Source organism: Leptinotarsa decemlineata, unplaced genomic scaffold (assembly GCF_025532065.1).
Source record: "Leptinotarsa decemlineata unplaced genomic scaffold, Ldec_3_MD MMD2_tig00026330_RagTag_RagTag, whole genome shotgun sequence".
In the NCBI taxonomy this organism is placed as follows: domain Eukaryota; kingdom Metazoa; phylum Arthropoda; class Insecta; order Coleoptera; family Chrysomelidae; genus Leptinotarsa; species Leptinotarsa decemlineata.
The window spans coordinates 11,533,043-11,552,616 of record NW_027412690.1 but is presented as its reverse complement, the minus strand read 5'-3'; the positions used below and the strand labels follow the sequence as shown (position 1 = coordinate 11,552,616).

Below are 19,574 nucleotides of genomic sequence, written 5' to 3'. Positions count from 1 at the left end.
CGAAGGTGGTTGGTTCAAAGCTGACTCAAGAAAGGAGTATTGCCAATTTCCAGTCTTTGAGTATGTGTGTCGAAAGGTATTAGGCTCAGTGGTATTCTATGTGCCTATGGCTATGTCATGTTGTATGTCATTGAGGAGCCCAGATGAAGCAATGGAAGGTTCTACCAAATGCATACGTCAGAGATATGTGAGACAAGCAGAACAGGACCCTGGCTCAAGTTCGGCAGCTGAAAAAGAAGTAGTCAGACAGAAAATAAACACAGGCTTCAAACAAGCAGGTGCTGTGTAGATATAGCAATCCCAGCTACAGTGAAAGCCCCTGCTTGGTAACCAAAAAGTTGAAAGCCACTTGGTGACCCGCATCCCGTGAACTACTGGTCATCGCCTACCTAGAAAAATTTACTGCTTACAATGACAGTCATCCTCCCAGATAGTTACATTAGAATAAAGCAGGTAGGTGTTTCGATACGGAATAACATGAAAAGGGGAGTTGTTATCGCCTGCACCCCAATGAACCGACGCTGAGGGTGATGCCATCACATAGTCACCATACCAACCCGTATCGAGGTTCTCCAATGAACGAAAGCGTCCAAATATGACATATGAGAGTATTACGAGCCGCTACGAAAGTCAAACAGACGTAACAATGTATTTGTATTGTTTTTTCAACAGTACTTTTTCAGCATATTGTATTTTTGATAACTTACTTTAACTAAAGTATATACCCATATTTTTGATACTGTGAACTATCTGCCTTGTGAACTAGACTGACTTCTACTGCAAAATTCCTATCGATACCTTGGCACTGCTTCACATAGAATCTTCAATTTTTTCAGATCGTATCGATAGTTCGCTTGCTGGAAGCGTCCACAGACAATAAGCGCTCAGTTTATTTTTTCTTGGTACTGGAAAAAAAAGGTCCAATGGAATTCTTCATGACTACGATGGTGCGTCACTTAAATGGCATCATGAAGAACGGTACCGATAAGATTAAAAGCAAGTACATAACTGTTCACTCGGGTCCGTAGAAGCGTTACGGAGTTCAAATTCTTCAGACTGCGAGTGCGGCTTTAATGGTATTTATTGGATTGTCATCTGAAGAACATAGTGAGAAATGCACGATGCATAAGGTAGCCCTTAGAACGGAAGCTCAGAAAGAAGGGCCACGTATTTTTATCATTTGTTTTTCGGAAATCACGACTTGAATCGCGTAATTTCGAAATTACAACTTTAAACTCAAAATTACGATTTTAAACTAGACATTTTGACTTAAACCTCGAAATTTCGACTTTAATCTCGAAATTTTGTCTTTGAACTAGAAAATAAAGTTGAGATTAAAGTCGAATATTCGAGTTTCAAGAGGAAATTGCGAAATTGAAGTTGAAATTTCAAAAATAAAATTGTAATTTCGAGATTAAAGTCAAAATACGACTTTCAACTCGAAATTTCGACTTTAATCTCGAACTTTTGTCTTTGAACTAGAAAATAAAGTTGAGATTAAAGTCGAATATTCGAGTTTCAAGAGGAAATTTCGAAATTGAAGTTGAAATTTCGAAAATAAAGTCGTAATTTCGAGATTAAAGTCAAAATACGACTTTCAACTCGAAATTTCAACTTTAATCTCGAAATTTTGTCTTTGAACTAGAAAATAAAGTTGAGATTAAAGTCGAATATTCGAGTTTCAAGAGGAAATTTCGAAATTGAAGTTGAAATTTCAAAAATGAAGTCGTAATTTCGACATTGAAGTCAAAATACGACTTTCAACTCGAAATTTCGACTTTAATCTCGAAATTTTGTCTTTGAACTAGAAAATAAAGTTGAGATTAAAGACGAATATTCGAGTTTCAAGAGGAAATTTCGAAATTGAAGTTGAAATTTCGAAAATAAAGTCGTAATTTCGAGATTAAAGTCAAAATACGACTTTCTACTCGAAATTTCGACTTTAATCTCGAAATTTTGTCTTTGAACTAGAAAATAAAGTTGAGATTAAAGTCGAATATTCGAGTTTCAAGAGGAAATTTCGAAATTGAAGTTGAAATTTCAAAAATGAAGTCGTAATTTCGACAAAGTCAAAATACGACTTTCAACTCGAAATTTCGACTTTAATCTCGAAATTTTGTCTTTGAACTAGAAAATAAAGTTGAGATTGAAGTCGAATATTCGAGTTTCAAGAGGAAATTTCGAAATTGAAGTTGAAATTTCGAAAATAAAGTCGTAATTTCGAGATTAAAGTCAAAATACGACTTTCTACTCGAAATTTTGACTTTAATCTCGAAATTTTGTCTTTGAACTAGAAAATAAAGTTGAGATTAAAGTCGAATATTCGAGTTTCAAGAGGAAATTTCGAAATTGAAGTTGAAATTTCGAAATTTCGAGTTTACGTCGAACTTTCGAGATTAAAGTCGAAAATCCAAGGGATTTTCAAGAAACAAATAATAAAATCATGTGGCCCTTCTGCGCTTCCGTAAAATTTATACTTTAAACTCGAACTCATGACTTTAATCACGAAATTACGACTTTTTTCTCGTAATATCGACTTCAAATTCGAAATTACGACTTTAAATTGGAACTCACGACTTTCAATTCAATTTCACGATTTTAAACTTGAAATTTTGATTTGCTTTAAACTGGAAATTTTGACTTCAACCTCGAACTTACGACTATAAACTCGAAATTACGACTTAAAACTCTAAATTTCGACTTCAATCTTGTAATTTCGAAATTACGACTTGAAACTCCAAATTACTACTTTAATCTCTATGATGGATCATTTCTCAAGAGTCTTAAGGGGCTGTGAGAAAACTACGACACAGTAGAAATATAAAACTCAATATTTCGAAATCAGAACTTTAAACTCGAAATTACGACTTGAAACTAGAAATGTTGACTTGCTTCAAACTCGAAATTTCAACTTTAGTCTGGAACTTACTATTTTAATCTCGAAGTTATGACCTAATTCTCTAAATTACGATTTCAAATTCGAAATTACGACTTTAAACTCGAAATTTTGACTTGCTTTAAACTCGAAGTTTCGTCTTTGATCTGGAACTTACGGCTTCAATCTCGAGGGTATGACTTTAATTTTGAAATTACGACTTCAAACTCGAAATTTTGACTTGCTTTAATTTCAAAGTTTCGACTTTAATCTGGAACTTACGACTTTAATCTTGAACTTACGACTTTAATTTCGAAAGCACGCCTTCAAACTCAAAATTACGACTGTAAACTGAATATGTTGACTTACTCCAAACTCGAAATTTTGACTTTAAATTCGAAATTTTGACTTTTATCTGAAGCTCACGACTTCGATCTCGAAATTACGACTTTATTCTCGAAATTACGACTTCAAATTCGAAATCACGACTTCGAACTAGAAATTTTGACTTGCTTCAATCTCGAAATTTTGAATTCAATCTGGAACTTACGACTTTGATCTCGAACTTACTACTTCAATTTCGAAATTACGACTTTAACTTCGAAATTACGAGTTTAAACTCGAAATGTCGGGTTTAAATACGAAATTTAGACTTCAATATCGAGATTTTGAAATTACAAAATTCTTTGAAAAGATATGTAGTTCAAACTGGCACAAAAACCCTTCTGAAACAACTACTTTCACATGAACATTTTGCCATTCATTTGTTTGGAATTGAACTAGATATCATTCAAAGGAACGCTATACAATGTGGCATATGAAAGAGTATTGTTATAAAATGTCGCTTACATGGAACACTATCATCCTCAATGGTGTACTTCGAGGTTTCGCAAAAAGCCGTCTCATCTAAGCACCGTTTTAGATAAAATTACAATACGAAGCACTCATTTTTTTTTCAACACATTATGACGGAAGCCCGCATAATGTGTGCTTTCGTTTCGATAACAAAATGAAAATGTAATCTTTCTAGTTTTTTGAAACTAACAATGAAAACAGAGGAAAAACGGAAGTTCCATTTTTCAGATTTTATCCACAAATTTTTTTCTGAATCAAAACTAACTTGAGATTTCAATCCATTTCTGATTGTTTCTTCTTTTTGTTTAAATATCTGTTGGATATATTTCGATACATATTTCACGCCACATAAATTGATACCCATAAACTTACATATTACACGTTATCATAATCACAAAAAAAAATGATATATTAATTATCAATCCAATTTGAACCCAAAGCATTAACCTTGATTACATCCCGATAAAATATGCCAGTTTTATCCAACATCAAAGGACGAGGTCATTAATATAATTACCCCACTTATGTCGAAACGTTTTTTTGTTAATGGCATAATAATGATTATTTTTCACACACGACTTGGCTTCTCAAAAAATTTTATTGAGAATTAATTTGGCTTGACGTTTTTCTAACGCAGAATCAACCTAGTTCTCAAGTCATTTCTAATCGATTTCCATAAAACAAACGAAATAGACGAAAACCTCAAGCAAAATTACCGATATAACCTTGTTATTAAAATGTGATACGAGTAGCCTAGTTTCGTCGTCGCGGTGAAACCGCAAAGCTGCAAAATCGGTAAATATCTGCCAAATAATTCTAATTCCGATAATGAGATTTTCAACGTCACTGTTAGCAAAGTATTAGCGGTTATGGTAATAGTTTTTGTTTAATTATTGTTGAGCAATACTTCTTCGCAAAAGAGTTGGTATTCACTATTAAGATTTCTTATTTTACATTACTAGAAAGTGTATAAAAAATAGATAAATGAAATATCTGAGACTTCATTCAAATAGATACACACGAGTAATGTATTTCATCGTTCTTTTGTTTATCGATCGTGAGCCATGAAGATCAAGTGGTGACAGGTTTTTATGTTTCATTGTTGGCAATCCTGATTCTCGTCTTAACTGTCAATGTCATTGGTCAAAGTGATTCATATGCTTGGCATATTTGAACCATTTTATTGCGTAGAACTGCTGATCAGAATATAAAACCCGGCCACCACCTAATCCTTATCGAATATGGTGATTATTCATTGAAATGGAGAAGATTTGTGTTACAGGTGTTGAAATAATTATGTCTGTTATTTGAAAAAGAAACAAAGTCCTCAATATTCGACTTTTTGTTATCGAATATCGCAAAAACATCATCCACATACCTCAGCCGTATGCTAGGGAAATACTTTGACGTTTCTTTGGTTTGCGAAAACCAAAACTCACGTATGAGTTAGAAAATGAGGGACAACTTCCATTTCTTTGCGTTTTGTTAATGAGGAGCCAAAGGGGAAAGCTAGAATACGATGTATTCCTAACAGTTCACATCACTGTGGACAGCACAAACCTACTGAGTTGAATTTTCTAGTGCATCGTCTTTTGACGTTTTTACAAAAGAAAAAGTGACAATACATGAAATAGCAGTCAGTAACGGTTTCTCGAGGAAGGAAGAAAAAGTTTTGGTTAAGCATGAACGAAATCTCGACTTTTAGAAACGAGGAAAACTAAGATAAATATATCTCAGTTCTATACCACCAATATATGAAGAACTTTGGAAAGATTTTCAAGGAAGTAGGTATGAAGGTAGTATTTAAAACAATGCCTATACTACAGAGCCTTTTAGAAAATCCAAAGGACAAAGTCGATAATTCGGAAAAGTCTGGAATTTACTAAATTGATTTAGGTACTGTGATGTAAAACATTATGAACAGACTAAAAGATCTATTCAAATAAGATACAAGGAACACTTTTCTAAAATAATACGGATGACCAGAAAAATATTAATCTCTCCTAAAAATATACGCTTCCAATTCAAATAATTCGAAACATTTTTCTCGAGTTTTATAGGATGTTTTTCACAAAATCAAGGAACTAAATGATCACACTTCAGTCAATCAAGAGTTTATGAAACTGCCAAACGAACTACTTAAAACGAAAATGCCACTTTACGAGATTGCTAACGGGTAATGAACAACATGAAACATTAAATAAAAATGAAGGTAATTAATGCTAATCGCCAATCATTTCGAAAAGAAATAAAACATTCATGCTCCATAAAACTCATAATTCGATTGGTAGTGAACAAGATAAACAAGTTTTTTTACGTTCAATTTTTTTTTAATTCGGTAACGAACACAACTTGATTTCAACATGAACACTACTCGCGTTCCTAGTCAATATGTCTATGAAATATTCATAAGTTTGGGTCAATGGGAGATGTTTTTCAGACCTTTGACAGTTATTTATTTTGAGAATATTTCACTCCGCTGTGCGTAGTGAAATGATAGAACTTGGAAAGTTTTTTTTTCGAGAGACCGCGGGCAATCAATGGAAGATATAAAACATCACTCTCTCTTGAAGAAAAAAAAACAAATAATGTACTAAAAAATCGTAAACTGTCTGGTAAGCGGAGTTTTAACACACTTTACATCCATTATAAGACTTGAACTTTTGGGGCAGTGAAAATGAATGCTATGGATACCGTAAAAACGGCTTTCAAATCAATTCAACTTTTTTTTTTGTACAGGTCGTTTTGTAAGCTGATCTCTCTATTGATTTTATCTACCGAACCTGTGAGAGTGTGCAAGAGAATCCGAGGCGAATTCTGCGTCACGACTCGAGCCTATACCCGTACAAAATGGACGATTCCAGTACCACTATTCAGTATTGCCACTATAAAGTTTTCGGGACTAAATCGACTGACATTTTCTAGGCCTTTTTTGAAATAATTCAAAGTAGGAACAGATAGAATTTGTAATTTTATAGATTCCTGGATGTTCCCGGATATGTGAATCGAAGTTTTATGGACAAAAATAAAAATTCCTAGGGAATTTTACTTTTTAGGTTGTTCAATTGTTCGAAACCTGTCATCTATATATGTTTACCTGTTGTCACAAACAGCATTTCAGTGTTCAGTTTGTTTTTGCCGAGTAGTTACGTTTCAATAGTGTATTCTGTAGGTGTTGTATAATATATTTTTCCATATCATTATTATTACCAAAGGATGTTCCAGGTGCCCTATTGAAAGACAATTTATTGATTGAAGACCATTCAGTTGCAGAACTCCAAAGATGGTTAGACTTTTTCTATCAGAACGATCCTGTTCTACTGGATGGTTTATTATACAATAAACAATAAGTGAATACAACAATGAAATGTTATATGGTATATGACATGTGACGGTAAAATGACAGGATTACAATAAACTGATGGTTGTAGCCGTTACTACGTGGTAGGAAATCAAAATGAAAAGAGAAATGACAATTTCTACGTTTTTTACCAATTTTATTTGTAACTAACGTTACAGTTTATTGTATAATTTTGAAAATGTCCGTTTAGGACAAAACTGCAGTAACGTTAGTTACAAATAAAAGTGGTAAAAAACATAGAAACTTTCATTTCTCTTTCCATGACAGGATTACCACTATTAAACAACGTACAAACTTAAAATTCCCTAGGATTTTTTTATTTTTGTCCATGTCAACTTTAATACTTCGATTCATATATCAGGGAACACCCAGAAATCTATAAAATCGAAAATTCTTTCTGTTCCGCCTTTGAATTATTCCAAAAAAGGCCTAGAAAAATATCAGTCGATTTAGACCCGAAAATTTTATAGTACAACACTGAATAGGGTCCTGCATTCGGACTCTGATGAATAGAATTATCGAATTAGAATTGCTTCAATTCGTTTCTAAAATGTGATGGTAGAAATCTATTTTGGCACTCCCATAAATCGCTTTGCGATGTAGAATTGCTTGTCGGGAAAGTCCGGCAAATTCTAGGGGAATTTTTTATTTTTATGAAAATATACTTTATATAGGATTTGTAGAAGAAGAAAGTTAGGTTAGGTTAGGTTAATGGTGAAAGATTTTTGAGTTTTATATTTTATCAATATACAAGATAAGATGCTACCCCACTTATGTGTTGATGAAGAGCGAAGGATGGTGTTGAGAAATTTTCATTTAGAGAGAAGAACGATGAGGTTTGGCTCTGATCCATTCCAATTAGTTGATGAACAATTTGTAAAACTTTTTCGATTGAAAAAGGATATGGTACATTTTTTAATTCAAGAAATATCGCCCTATATGAACCACTCGACACGTTATAACGCAGTACATCCAAATATTAGAATATTTGCAGCCCTTGTTTTTTTTGGAACTGGCAGTTACCAAAGAGTAATTGGACAATCCTTCAATTTATCTATTGCTCAACAAACTGTTACTAAATGTATCAAGGAAGTAACTTCATTAATCATTGAGCAACTTTCAGAAAGATTTATTAAATTTCCTCAAAACAATGAGTTGAAAAATCAAATAAAAGAAACATTTATGGAACACACAGGATTTCCAGGAGTTGTAGGAGCAATAGATTGCACTCATATAGCTATTATAAGACCACGAGAAGAGGAACACAATTACTTGAATCGGAAAGGGTACCATTCAAAAAATGTACAAATTGTAAGTATTTTTCGAAAAATTGTAAATTTTCTCTACAATTCTAGCTGTTTCAGATTTGTGATTATAATTTGCGAATACTCAATATTAATGCGAGATATCCAGGTTCTTGCCATGATTCATTCATTTGGAGAAACTCCATAATTCAAGATGAACTTAGGCAATGTTATGCTGCAGGTGATCATCATAGTTGGTTGTTAGGAGATTCTGGTTATCCTCAGCAACCTTGGCTCATGACCCCAATTTTGAATCCACCCTTCAATAGTCCTGAAGAGAGATATAATGCAAGACATGCTTCAGCAAGGAATTGCATTGAACGATGCAATGGAGTTTTGAAAGGACGTTTCAGGTGTTTGATGTCCGAAAGAAAATTACGTTACTCTCCAGATTTTGTTGGCAACATTGCAGTAGCTTGTGCAATTTTACATAATTTGTGTATTGCTGGAAATATAGAAATTCCAGACCTTATTAATGGCATTCCAAATCAACCACTTCATCTAGATGATAATTTGAATCCTGACAATAGAAGAAATTTGATAATTGAACAATATTTCACATGATATTTCTTTCAAATAAACATTTTAAGTTGGCATTGATTTTATTTCAGTTGAAATTGACATAGGTTTTAAAAACACACACATCAGAAAATAATTTATTTGGTTTCAAAAAGAGAGTATAAAACAAAATATATAAAAAGAAAAACAAAACTAGTACTATCACTTTAAATATCACAAATAAAAACTTATTCTCAGTACTTGAAAATAAAAATGACTACATCATTTTGATTCTACCATTTCTTCAGTGAGTCAGCAATGTTGCCCAAAGATACAGATACGGCAACAATTGACTTTTCAATGTTCCGAAGTACATCTAATATTTCTTCGTGCATTTTTTCAACTTTTGTTTTTTTTATGTTTGAATAGCTATTTGCTATATTTGGTTGACTTGTGCCAATAACTTCTTCAGAGTGAGGCAACTCAGTTTCTAAGTAATAACTTTTAGCAGCTTCTGAATAGTTATGTTCATCTAACATAAACTCCTCAACAATTACTTCACTAGTTTCATCTGCTTCAGGCAGTAAAAAAGGATCCTCGACTTCCAGAGTAGGTTTATCCAATGGTTCAGAAAATTTCCTTTTGATTCCTAAAAAAAATTATTACCTATATTTCAGAGTTATATATTGGTGGTATCATACCTTTCTCTGCCACAGATCCATCCCCCAATGTTCCAGTTCTTCCCATGAGAGACAGTAATCTCTCTTCAAAAGAGGTCAGCGGTACCACACATGAAGGCCCTCCACCAGTTTGAATTAAATTTTTGGCATTTTTACTGCTTTTTAGTTTTGTTTTGGATTTCCAGTCTGCCAGCGTTTTTTTCCATTCTTCCACAGACCGTTTGCCCTGTCCTAAACTATTTAATTTTAGTGCCAGTCTTTCCCAAAGTAATTTATTTTTTTGTTTTCCTTGTAAATGGGAACTGAACTTGTTGGTGACTACTTCGGAGTGAGTTTCGGCGAAATCTAAAAAAACTCGCCAGTGATCTTGAGTCACTCGCATTTTATTTTTCTTTTCCATTTCTTTAAAATAATGATGAAAACTTATTAGGTACTAACTTTTTGAATAATTGAGTTATGACACACCATAACCTATACCACAGTCTATCTGCCTATATCCTTCATTTATTACTTATCTCTTTCTGTCACACATACGAGCATAGAAATCGCAAGCTCTAGAATTTCGTTTGGAAGCGATTCTATCGGCGTTGACGGGGAAGGGGGATTACTTTAGAAATTGACATCATAGTACCGAGATTTCGACTTTGACGTCACATTTCGATTCTAAAATACATTTCTACTTATCAGAGTCCTGCCACTGGGATCGTCCATTCAACTGACACAGGACGAAGGTAAACGGCAATAGACAATGAAGTGTGTTCGCTAGGTGACTCTGGAGCAGTTGGCAACCGACCCTTCTTTTTCTTCTTCTTCTTCTTCTGGTTATGGTTGTTCCTTCCTTAAAGGCGCATTTGACCAGTGCTTCTCCTATTACATGACATAATAGGAGTTTCGTCGCGAGGTACAGTTTGACTTGCTCGAAGCAAGTAACATCACTAGTTACATGCTCTTAACTTGTTTGAAATTTTCGTATGGGAGGTTCTCAGACACTTTTTGAACTCACTAATACGGTCTATTATATTTCTTATTTTGTGCAAAGAGGTTGGTTGTTGGAAAATGATACACAGAACACAAACAAATGGTTCAATGCAGCCCGAAAAAGTTACTGTTTGGTGTGGATTTTGGGCTGGCGGCTTTATCGATCCATATTTCTTTCGATCTGAATTCGTTGATCTGGACACCAACGACATGTGGTTTCAACGGAACGATGTTATGTGCCATACAGCTCATGTCACATTGGATATTCTGCACGAACGATTAAAGGGCATGGTCATCTGACGTGGTGGTGATATGAAGTGACCACTTTCTCTTGTGAGGTGTTCTTAAGGTCAAATTCACCCTGATTTATGCGGCAGAGTCATAAAAAATTGGACGTTTCAGATGCGCTCCATCCAGAGAAAACGTGGCCGACATTTGAACGATGTTATATTCTACACATAATGGCACATACACTTTGTTTTATTCAAATTTAAAGATAGGAATCGTTTAATGAAAGATCCTTTATTATCTTCGAACGTCGCGAAGGTTAGTGTAGTAGAACTGAAGACAAAATGGTGAATTATGTACTTCCTCCTCACCAAGATATTCTCAATATATTCTTACGTTTATCATCAGCGGTTTGATTTCTCAGTATGTATTTACTAATACTCGCGAATTAATTGAAAGATAGTACAAGTCGAAACTTTGCTTAATTAATAAGTATCAAATAACAGTGTTTACGGAACAATAGCTAGCTTTTATAAAATTACCATCTTAAACTCATAATGATTAATTAACTAGCTACTGAAATCTCATGCAATTAAAATTTAAAATTGTGTTTTGTTGGGACTGGGAAAAGTTGACGGAAATGACTTAAGCGATATCCGGTGAAAATGAATGTTTATTATATGGAACTGCTAAAACAGGTGACATTAAAATGGACGAAACTTTTGAAACAACCAAATATTCAGAACGATTAGTTAGAAACAACGATTTTTCTCCTCAAATTATGCTATTTAAAAAATTAATGTCATACCTTTTTAAATATTCAGAAATTTTACACTCATATAATGTTTTTTCCTGAATCTGTGTATATATTAGCAAAATAATTTGTAGGTTTCACAAAATATTGTTTTTGAATTTTAAATTATCTTCCTAAGGTGTAGTTTATGAAATTATTATGGACCTTCATCAAGTACCTAACGGACGAATCAATCAATAAAATCTTTTATCTTCAAGAAAATATTTTAAAGTAAAGTTTATTTAATCAAATGAATTCGTGTAAATCTTGCTGTAACCAATCATAATTCAATTGAGATCGATAAAAATAACGTAGATACAATCTTCATGAAGATATGTTTTGTTCATACTTGTAGGTCACAACTAAAATAACAAATCATCGTCATCTGGAGACATATTAAATGCTACCAATTGATTAAACAATTGAGTATGTTGAAAAAATTTAATCTCAATAAAAGTAACAATTGTCAATAGATGAATAATATGCATTCGGGTGCATCAGTAATTCAATCAACGAACGTAGATGAACAATGGCTAATCGATGCAAGAGGCAACTTGTTAGTGAACACAAAGTGGTACGAGTAAATAGAGAAAAATAAAAACTGGTATACTCCTTGCAAAAACGTTGAAACTGCAGAAATTCTTTTGTTTTGCCATGCGATGCCAATGTCAACCGGTCTGTTTGCTTCCAGTAATTTCGTTAGTCAATGAGCCAGGGTGGTCAATTGCTGATGCTTTTCTTTTTGGATTTGTGACATTCTCTCTTTTGTGTATTCTCATGTGAATGAGTAACTTTTTACTTATGAAAACCATGAATAGTCATCTCAGCGGCACATTGATGGACCACTTTTTCGTATTTCTGAAACTGTTGAATGAAGAGTATTGAGTAATTGGTCTTTTCGATACAGTTATTTGGAAGATTTTTCTTGCCCTTTTTGGAAATAGGCTGAATGCAAGCAATCTTCCAACAGAAAGATAAAACCCCTTTCTTGTAAGACAGGTTGAAAAGTCTGCAAAATACTGGTGCGAGTTCATTGGCGCACTTTTTAAGTACGATGAAGGGCACTTCATCAGGGCCAGGCGCCTTGTTGATATTGAACTGTTTCAAAATTCGCCTGACTGGATGCTGTCGAAAAGTGATTTCCGGCATTGTGATTTCTAGTGTGGTAATAGTGGATGGTGCCTTTCTCAGAAAATCTACTGTAGAGTGGGACGTAAATTGTTCAGCTAGTAAATTTGCTTTTTCTATGGCTGTTGTTGCAATTGAACCATCCGCTTGTATTAGTGGCAGGATTATGGATTTTGTAGAATTTTGATGAACAGCTTTAGCTACCGACCAAAAAGATCTAGACCCGTTGGGATTGGCAATCACTTTATCCCTAATTCTCTGATTGTGAAGTTCTTTGCTGTCATTTATTTCAAGTTTGCAGCTGTTGCAGCATTAACATACCTAGTTCAGTTTTCGGTACTGGGATTTTTGCGACATTGCCACATTTGATGATCTTCAATAGTGAATTGTAATTATTACACCGTTCACAAATTTTTTACAAATTTGGGCAAGCCCTTTCACGTGTTTCAGTATACCTTAGCTTCTTCAGAGTTTAGTAATATAAGCTGTTCACGTTAAGAAGAGAATGACATCACAATATGACAAGTTACGGCGTTGCCAACATGTGCACCATTTCGAACTTTCCAATTTTTTTGTAGTTGATTTGTTTTATTGCTATTAACCTTACTTACTATTGACTTACACTTACTCAATACGACTCTCTTCGCCTCCAAAGAATTCAAAACTCTTGTTTGAGATTTTCCTTTGGTATACGTAAATTTGATCACATCAGTAGTAGGTTTGATGACTCCGGAAGGTTAAGGCTTGAAAAACTACGCACTCTACATATCTTCACAAATACAAATAAATTACTATTAACAAATAAACTTGATTATTTATTGATAAACTTGTTAGTTTTTCCCAGACTAACAACCATTATACTCGAAATGGCTCTGTCTTGGTCATTCCCAAACACAACTCGGCACTTTTTACTAGTAGTTTTTCCTATATTTCCGCTAAACTGTATAATAAGTTGCCAAGTGACTTCAGACTTCACACGATAATGCCATTACGCTTGAAACTTCTTAAATCCTGGTAATTGGTGCTCTGTATGTCAATTTTTGCATAACCCTTATTATTATTCATTGTAATCAAGCTTTTATGATTGTGTTCATTATTGTATTGGTTAATTCATCTCCTATTTCATACTTGTTATTATAGTTTTTTATTCTATACTTTTGTAAGGTTGATTTGAAAAACAGCTTATGCTGATAATCCGCCTGTTCATCTAATTTATTTTTGAATAACAAAGTCGATTTATTATTATTATTATTATCAAATACAATTCTAGTGGCACTTCACCTTTTTTTTATAATGAGTAGGTAATGAAAAAATAAATATATTATTCAAATTCGTTAAATTATATATATTTTTTAAATACAACTCATCATCATAGTCATCATCGGAATCGAAATTTATTATGAGAGGCTGAACATCTTCTCTGTCAAACACAACTTCTCTGTCACAATATAATTTAATGTTTTGTTCGGTATGTCCAATAGTTTCAGCCCATTCATCTGATGTAGCTTTATCTATATAGCCCAGGATTTGTCAGCTTGAGTGCCATCTCTTCCCACATTATCCCTATGAAATTTTTTGTTAATCCCCAAATATGTTCGATGGGATTAAACATGCAGTGATACAGTGGAAGACGAAGCACTTGATGCCCATATTTTTCTGCAAGCGTATCAGCTTCATATATAGGTGGTGGTTTATTCCTACAAGGTAAATTTACTAATAATGCGGCACACAGCTTAAATAACATTCTCATTCACTTTGCAACAAAATTCACCAATTGTGGTTTGAGAAAAGTATTTTCGATTCGGCAACGTCTGAAATTTTACTTCCAGTTGACGAACTTACAAAATGAAATTTTACTAGTTTTATTGCTATTGAACGCATTTTAGTGAGAATTTCAACGTTGTTATGTTGGATAAACAAAATAACCAAAAATGAGGTCATTTTCTTCTTAACGTGAACAGCCTATATATTTTCATCGTTTTTCACTAGGTCCCTCAGTCTATTGAAAACCCCTATTTCTCTTCTACTCTTATAGATCCTTAATTTTGAATTTCTCATTCATGTTTCTACAACAATACTGCGTTTTACATTGAAAGAATCAACATAATTACAGAATCAAAACGTACACAGGCTCATAGACTATAACAGAGGAGACCCCAGACAAAAAACCCGATGTATCTCCATATGAGTGCTAAGTATATACTTAAAGTTCACTCAGTGATTTGAATTTCAAATGATTCTCGGGCGAGGAGAAAATTCCTGTGGAAATTTCTTTTAAATTAATCAGTTCAGGTATGTATTGAGGTGTCTTTGGGTTTCCAACATATTCTTTGCTATCGAAATAAAGTTATGCTGTGAATATTAACATGATAGGTAGCTACTTTAACTTTGATCCCATTGATATTTAAGAAAATGAGATGTAAATATGAGTTTCAGTCGTAAAGCAGTTTTGTGGTGTTTTGAAACGAGGGTCTAGCTGTGAATATTAGATGGGCTGAAAAATTCAAAGGCTACTACTAATAACCTTCAAAAAACGTGTAAAAATTTCCCAGCTGTCGGATTATTAGTTTGTGGGATAGAACATTTCGAGTGGAGCAACTTTTGTTAGTTTGAAGAAAATGGACAGAATGGAATTTCGTGTGTTGATAAAACATTGCTTTTTGGCTAAAAAAATACTATTGAAGTCTAGGCTTTGCTTGATGAATATTATTCGGTGCACCAGGAAAATCAATCGCTTAGAAGTAAGTGGTTTGCCAAGTTTAAACGTGGCGAAAGAGCGAAGATTATGCATGCAATGGTCGCCCCAAAGATGCTGTTACCAAAGAAAACATTTTAAAAAGTCCACAAAATAAATTTCAATGACCGTAAAGTTAAGTTGAAGTTGAGTCTCTGAAAGGGAAAAAACCGTGAACAGCGAATATAACATAACGTTATTGGAACGTTCTAAAAGAAAATGCCGGTAAGACGGCCCATTTTAAGAAAAAGAAAATGCTGTTTGACAATACTGTATTGACGCATTTTTGGGGCGCCACAATACTGTATTGATGCATCTTCGGGCGTCTCAATACTGAAAGGACGCATCTTCGGGGATCGCAATACTGTATTGACGCATCTTCGGGCATCGCAATACGGTATTGACGCATCTTGGGGAGATACTGTATTGACGCGTCTTCGGACGTTACAATACTGTATTGACGCATCTTCGGGCGTCACAATACTGAAAGGATGCATTCGGGATCACAATACTGTATCGATGCATTTTCGGGCGTCACAATACTGTATTGACGCATCTTCGAATGTCACAGTACTGAAAGGGCGCATTTTCGGGCATCGCAATAATGTATTAACGCATCTTCGGGAGCTACAATACTTAATTGACGCATTTTAGGGCGTCACAATACTGTATTGACACAAAATCGAGCGTCACCATACTGTATTGTGACGCCTGAAGATGTTATTGTATAGCGAAACACGTGTAGCGGTCTTATAAAATGTCAAGTGGAAATCATACATTGAAGGGTTATTTTTTAATGAGATATAATCCCCTAAACAATTTTCCAACTATTCTTTTCTTGCTATTTTCAATATACACTATTACAGAACTATAATATTGAGATTCAGTACCTCCATATACTATATCTGATCGGAATATTAAGAAAGCAAATGAATATTCAACTTGCCGCGACTTTCACTAGAAATAATTCGCAAATAAGCTGTTTCTTGTGATGAAATAACAATAATAACGTCATTATCAAGACAATGACATTGTTCGTTTTTAATGGCCAAATAAAATCGCGGAACAATAGCAAATGCTTTATTTATATTTTTTACGCCTAAAAAAAGTCCCGCTCCTCCGGTCGTTTGATGAATTCTGTGACTCGTTTGTTTGAATAACGGTATATTTGTATGTTATAGCAGAATATATAATTATCCCAAACATCCTTTGTTCAAATCGCATCACGATCAACATGGATTTGAAATGATGTATTTATACAGTATGTCCCAATTTAATCACTGCGATATACTGAACGGAGAAGTTTTAATTTTTTTCCTTATATATTAGTTATACAAATTTTGGTAAAGTAGAACAACAAACACTGTGAATGAATTACCAAAATATCTCTACAAATAAGAAAGTTATGAGCAGTCGAAGTTGCGCCTACCAAAATAATTTCGTCCGGCGTGTGACGTCATCTGACCCGGACGTTTCGGCTGTTACTGCACATCATCACTGCTATGTGCGTTGGTAAATGATTCTTGGCAAAATAAAAAATTAATGCTCCACACGAAATCATTATCTGGCAAAAGTATCCTTGAAAAGAAAGGACCTAATCTTGAGTGGTATGAACGCTATGAGAACATTCCAAAACACTTTTGTTCTATTCAATATGTTTTCCAATATGGTTATACAAATTCGATTTTTTTTTTCTAGTTGAGGATATCATTTGTTGATGGACCCGAAATCTACGAGTATCCCTCAGAAACTTCGTTAATGGTGGACGATTCTATGAAATCACCAGTTCAACTTGGCCATACAATTCCTAATCTTGGTGGTGAGTTGCTATAGTTTCACTTTATTTGTTTACAAAACTCATTATCATACAAATATTATACTTTCTTTTTTGATTGAGAGAATAAAGGGCACACACGAAAACACTGTTCATACTACGTATACTTTTTCTAATAATGCGAACTCAAGATGCCTACGGTCAAAATTCTCCTGTATTATTCAGAAACATACTAGAGAAGCTGAAAAGTTTGTAGGCCAGTACACAGTCCACTATCAGAACCCTATGATTTTTACTTAAGCCTAACCTCTAAAAGACAAATACAAAATTTCACAACTGTCAGACAATCAGTTTGTGGGATAAATCATTTTGAGTGAAGCAGCTTTCATTAGTTTGGAGAAAATTGATAAAAAGAAATTTCATATATGAATAAAGCATTGCTTTTTGGCGAAAAAAATTCCACAATGTAATTTTGAATGACAGTATTATGAAGTTGATCGAGATAACTGAGGATCTAAAGATACGTGCATAAATATTTGGGTATACTAAAGCTTTGTTCAAGGTGGATGCCGCGCGAGCTCACAGTCGACCAAAAACAACAACGAATTAATGATTCTTAGCAGTGTATTAAGCTGTTCCACCATAAAAGTCCTGGATCAACGGATACGATGGCAAAATTGCATAAATTGGGCTTCGAATTGCTTCAGCATCCACCGTATTCTCCAGATCTGGTCCCAGCCACTTTTTTCTGTTCTTCTCAGACCTCAAGAGAATGATCGCTAGAAATAAATTCAGCGTCGATAAAGAGGAAAACGTCGGAACTGAGGCATATTTCGAGGCTTGAGACAAATTGAACTACAAATATGGTATCGAAAAATTGTATGGCCTCTGTAATCGTTGTATCGCCCTCTGGATGATGAAATTTCAGCTTACGAACTTTTCAATCCAACTTATAATCTTACAAATAGTACAATTCAAGACTTGAAATAATTCATAGTTTTCACTGAAAGGAGTATGAAATATTTATCACGGGTCAGCATTTTACTGATTAGAGTGGTATTGTACATTTGATTACAATCATTTTGTAAAAGAACTTTGGTGGTAAGCGGATGCCATGTTCTGTCGCGGGGTTTCCTTTTGGGTTATGAAGTGAGGGCTCCCTTAATTCACGCCGGTATTCAGGCCGTAATGGCTCGGATACCCACGTGAAGAAGACCATGTATGTGGATTTCAAAATCTGAACGTCTCCCGAGGAGAAGACGACTAGTAAAAAATCAAGTGTTTTTAAAAAGAAAAGATGAATTAAAAACTTAGGGCGGCAACATTGCTTTAAGTAATACCGTTGCATCCCATGACGGAGCTCCTGTCAATTATTGACAGCAGGGGCCTGGCCAAATATGCCCGAACGGGAAGCCATCGTATAGAGAGAGAGAAGGGAGAGAGGAATTTAAACTGTCAATTTATATAGTGACAGGAGACAAATTTCCATATGAATGTGCATAAGCAACGTGAACAGTTCTCAACAGTTCAGCCTCGAGAGCAAGAACGATTCGAGACGGTTCAAGACAGTTTAGGATCATTTCGTAGTCTGAACCAGAACAGAGGATTCATCAATACGATATTATCCTCAATAAACCAGAACGCTCTGTATCAACTGCGCATGATTCTGACGTCCTAGAACCTGTATTTCGTAAAACCAGAACAAACCTATTGGCATCACTTGCTCGAAATTATGGAGAGTAGAAGTAGGGAGAACCGTCTTTGTGTGTGAAAAAGTGTCCGCTAAAATGTACTAAATAAGGGTGGCGCTACAGTAGCAACAGGGTGAATTTCAAAAAAGGCGCTGAAAGTTATCAGAATAGGATAGAGAAATAAAAAAGGACGAAAGAACATCCGTCTCGTTATGGCGCACTTTTCAAAATAAAAACCGAAGTTTCATAGATAGATAGATAATCAACTGTTTGATTATCATTTCTTAACGCTTGATCAGTATAAATTTCAGGAAGTAATACATAAATAAAATGCACAAATTGCAGTTGAAAAAGTAGAGAACAAAATTTCTTGAACAGCAAAATGATAAAAGTAAATGTCAGTTTTAAAATAGATGTAAAAATTCATGTTAATAATTAATGAAGAATATATTGCTTACAATGTATCACAATTTATTAAAAAATCACAAAAAAAATGTTATTTAAAGCTGATAAGAAAATTCAATCGATTTCTCCACGTTTTACCACAGCAATAATTTTAGGTTATATTGACGAAATTGGTTGGACTACGTAAACATGTGAGGTCTTGTCACTAACTACTCTAATCATTGAATATATTAAATTTGCTAACTCAGCATACTTGAATCAGTAAATAAC

At 34.2% G+C, this 19,574-nt stretch overlaps 2 protein-coding genes across 2 annotated transcripts in view; one reads left to right on the top strand and one right to left on the bottom strand.

Moving 5' to 3' along the window:
• bif (protein phosphatase 1-binding protein bifocal) overlaps positions 1-19,574 on the top strand; it is a 62,550-nt gene that overhangs the window by 41,776 nt on the left and 1,200 nt on the right. The window contains exon 3 of the mRNA XM_074183102.1: positions 17,133-17,253. Coding sequence (XP_074039203.1) covers positions 17,133-17,253 — 121 coding nt within the window. The remainder of the gene's footprint in view (positions 1-17,132; positions 17,254-19,574) is intronic.
• On the bottom strand, positions 9,036-10,104 carry LOC141485694 (uncharacterized). The gene is made up of 2 exons (XM_074182970.1): positions 9,595-10,104; positions 9,036-9,542 (listed from the first exon to the last, which is right to left on the bottom strand). Exons 1-2 carry the CDS (start codon positions 9,971-9,973, stop codon positions 9,187-9,189), a joined length of 735 nt encoding a protein of 244 aa, XP_074039071.1. The 5' UTR covers positions 9,974-10,104; the 3' UTR covers positions 9,036-9,186.